The sequence below is a fragment of the Mus caroli genome, unplaced genomic scaffold, assembly GCF_978045245.1.
Source record: "Mus caroli unplaced genomic scaffold, Mus_caroli_1 scaffold_1, whole genome shotgun sequence".
NCBI classification, from domain to species: domain Eukaryota; kingdom Metazoa; phylum Chordata; class Mammalia; order Rodentia; family Muridae; genus Mus; species Mus caroli.
Window position 1 is genome coordinate 132866498 of NW_028227256.1, and position 2317 is coordinate 132868814.

At 62.4% G+C, this 2317-nt stretch overlaps 1 protein-coding gene across 1 annotated transcript; it reads right to left on the reverse strand.

The window, feature by feature from the left end:
* Positions 1-315: 315 nt before the first annotated feature.
* Positions 316-1472, reverse strand: Gpr25 (G protein-coupled receptor 25). The gene has a single exon (XM_021155457.3). The coding sequence runs from the start codon at positions 1390-1392 to the stop codon at positions 316-318; it is 1077 nt and encodes a 358-aa protein (XP_021011116.1). The 5' UTR covers positions 1393-1472.
* Between the last annotated feature and the right edge of the window lie 845 nt (positions 1473-2317).

Consider the following 2317-nt stretch of genomic DNA (forward strand, 5'->3'; position numbering starts at 1 on the left):
AAGAACAGTCAGGAGCAAGAAGGACTTTTGAGAGTCTGGTTTGGATATTTGGGCTGAATTACACAGAATGAAGCAGAGAACAGAACCCACTTTCCTCCCATCTACTAGGTGAACCTGCTTCTCCAGGTGAGTGTCTACAGCTTTTCTTGCCCTGGAGAAAACTAAGATAATAGCCCATCCTTCCCCGTCGGTTTGTGAGAACAGCCAGTCCCAACAGCCAGCTCTGAGAAAACCGATGGGCAGTCCCCTGGCGCATCTGCAAGCACATGGTTCCTCTCTTTGAAGCGCCGTTCCACCTGCGCCATCCCGGGGAGGCTACCAAGTGGCCGAGGCAGAGTTCACCTTCGGGGACCGGCCCCAGAACACCGAACTGTCGTCCCTGGAGAGCGAGGAGGCCGAGCTGATCCTGCGCACCTGGCGCCCGGCGCGCGTGCACAGCCCGAACCGGGCCCGGGCGCGGAACGAGCGATCCAACAGGAGGTAGATAACAGGGTTCGCACTGCTATTGACGAAAGCCAGGCAGGTGGTGACAGTCAGACCCCAGCGCAGCGCCAGCAGCAGAGAGCAGGGCAGCGGCAGCGCCTGGAGCCGCGCCAGGTGGAAGAGGGAGCGCAGGACGCCGAAGGGCAGCCAGCAGCCCACGAAGACGCTCTCCACGGTGAAGATGATGCGCAGCGAGTTGCTCCGGGCCCTACCGACGCGCGGCAGGCGGCGCGACACGCGCCAGTAGCAGATCAGGGTGACAGCCAGCGGCAGCGCGAAGGTCAGTAGCAGCAGCAGCAGCCCGACACCCTGGAGCGCATCCCAGGGCTCCTCGGCGCACTGGCTGCCCGCGCCGTCCAGGCTCGGCTGCAGTCCCCGGTAGAGCAAGGCGGGCAAACCCGCCAGGAACGCCGCAGCCCAGGCGGCGCCGCACGCGGCTCGCACACAGTGCGCGCTCCGCAGCGGGCGCGCGCTCAGCGGTCGGCCCACCGCCAGGTAGCGGTCCACGCTCATGCCCGCCAGCAGCAGCGCGCCCGCGCAGCGCGTGACCGCCAGCGCGAAGCTGCTGACTTTGCACAGGCCGTCGCCGAAGGGCCAGAGGCCGCCGCGCGCCTCCGCCGTGGCCCACAGCGGCAGCGTGAGCACGAAGCCCAGGTCGGCGGCCGCCAAGTGCAGCACGAAGGTGTCCACCAGCCGCCGCGGCCCGCGCTGCCGGCTCAGCAGCCACACCACGAAGGCGTTGCCCGGCAGGCCCACGGCGAAGGCCGCCAGGTAGAGCGCTGGGATGATGGCGTGGCCGTAAGGCAGGTTCCAGGCAGGGCACAGCTCCACTTGGTCCAGGGAGCCCGAACCCGAATAGTCCCAGGACATCGTGCCCCAGCTAGGACTCCAGGGCTCGGTGGACTGCATGGCTGGGGTCACCGGGCCGGCGTGCACCCTGGCTCAGGGCGGCTCTCTCTGAGCAGGAGGGGTTTGCTTTTCACAGCCGGTGCCCAGCACCTCCCTCCCTTCCTGCCACCCTAGGCCGACTTTGGGGTGAGAAGAGTGTGGGGCTGGGAGGGGCAGGCCTCTGTGGTGGTGATGTTACCTTCCAAGTTGGGGCTGACCCAAAGGGAAGGGCACAACTGGGTATTGTGAGATGTCCTTAGGGCTGAGAGACCTGCGGCCACTCAGAGTTGGTGGCTCATCATTTCTGGGTGCTTGACCTAGTATCTAGGGGGAGGGAGTGGGACTCTGAGATGGGGTGCAAGGGGCAGTGGGTGCCGTAGAGCCCTAACCTGTTCTCGATTCTCACCAGGCGTTTTCTTTTCTAGTTTTTAGAGGGGGGTGGAGGGTGGGGAGACAGACCAGGCATGAGGGTTTCTGAGGGAGGGCAACGCCTCGGCTTCCTTCTCTAATCTGCTCTGCTGTGTAGCACTCGAGGGGGTCTGAAGGTTGAGGAAGCTTCCCCTGGTGCCCGATCAAGAATTGGCACCACAGTTCTTGGACTAATTAGCCTCCTAGGATAAAGGACTAGACGTGTCACCTGGAGTGACACTTCTGTCCTGGTCCAGGCCTCATGGAGCCGTGTGGAAAGGGTCTAAGCTAGAGAGGGAAGGTGCCATCAGGTGGCCCTGCTGGAAGGGGGCCAGACCCCTGGGTTAACCCTCCTCCTCCTCCCCCATACTTCAAAATCTAGCTGATAAGTCAAACAGGGTTATCACCTCTAGACAAAAGATGACACAAAATGGCCCCTAACAATCTAACAGATTTGCTATTCTAAATCATGAGTAACTCTGAGAGTTCTTGTGAACGGATGGGAAAGGGTTGGTGGCTAAAGGGGTGCAGGATGTCT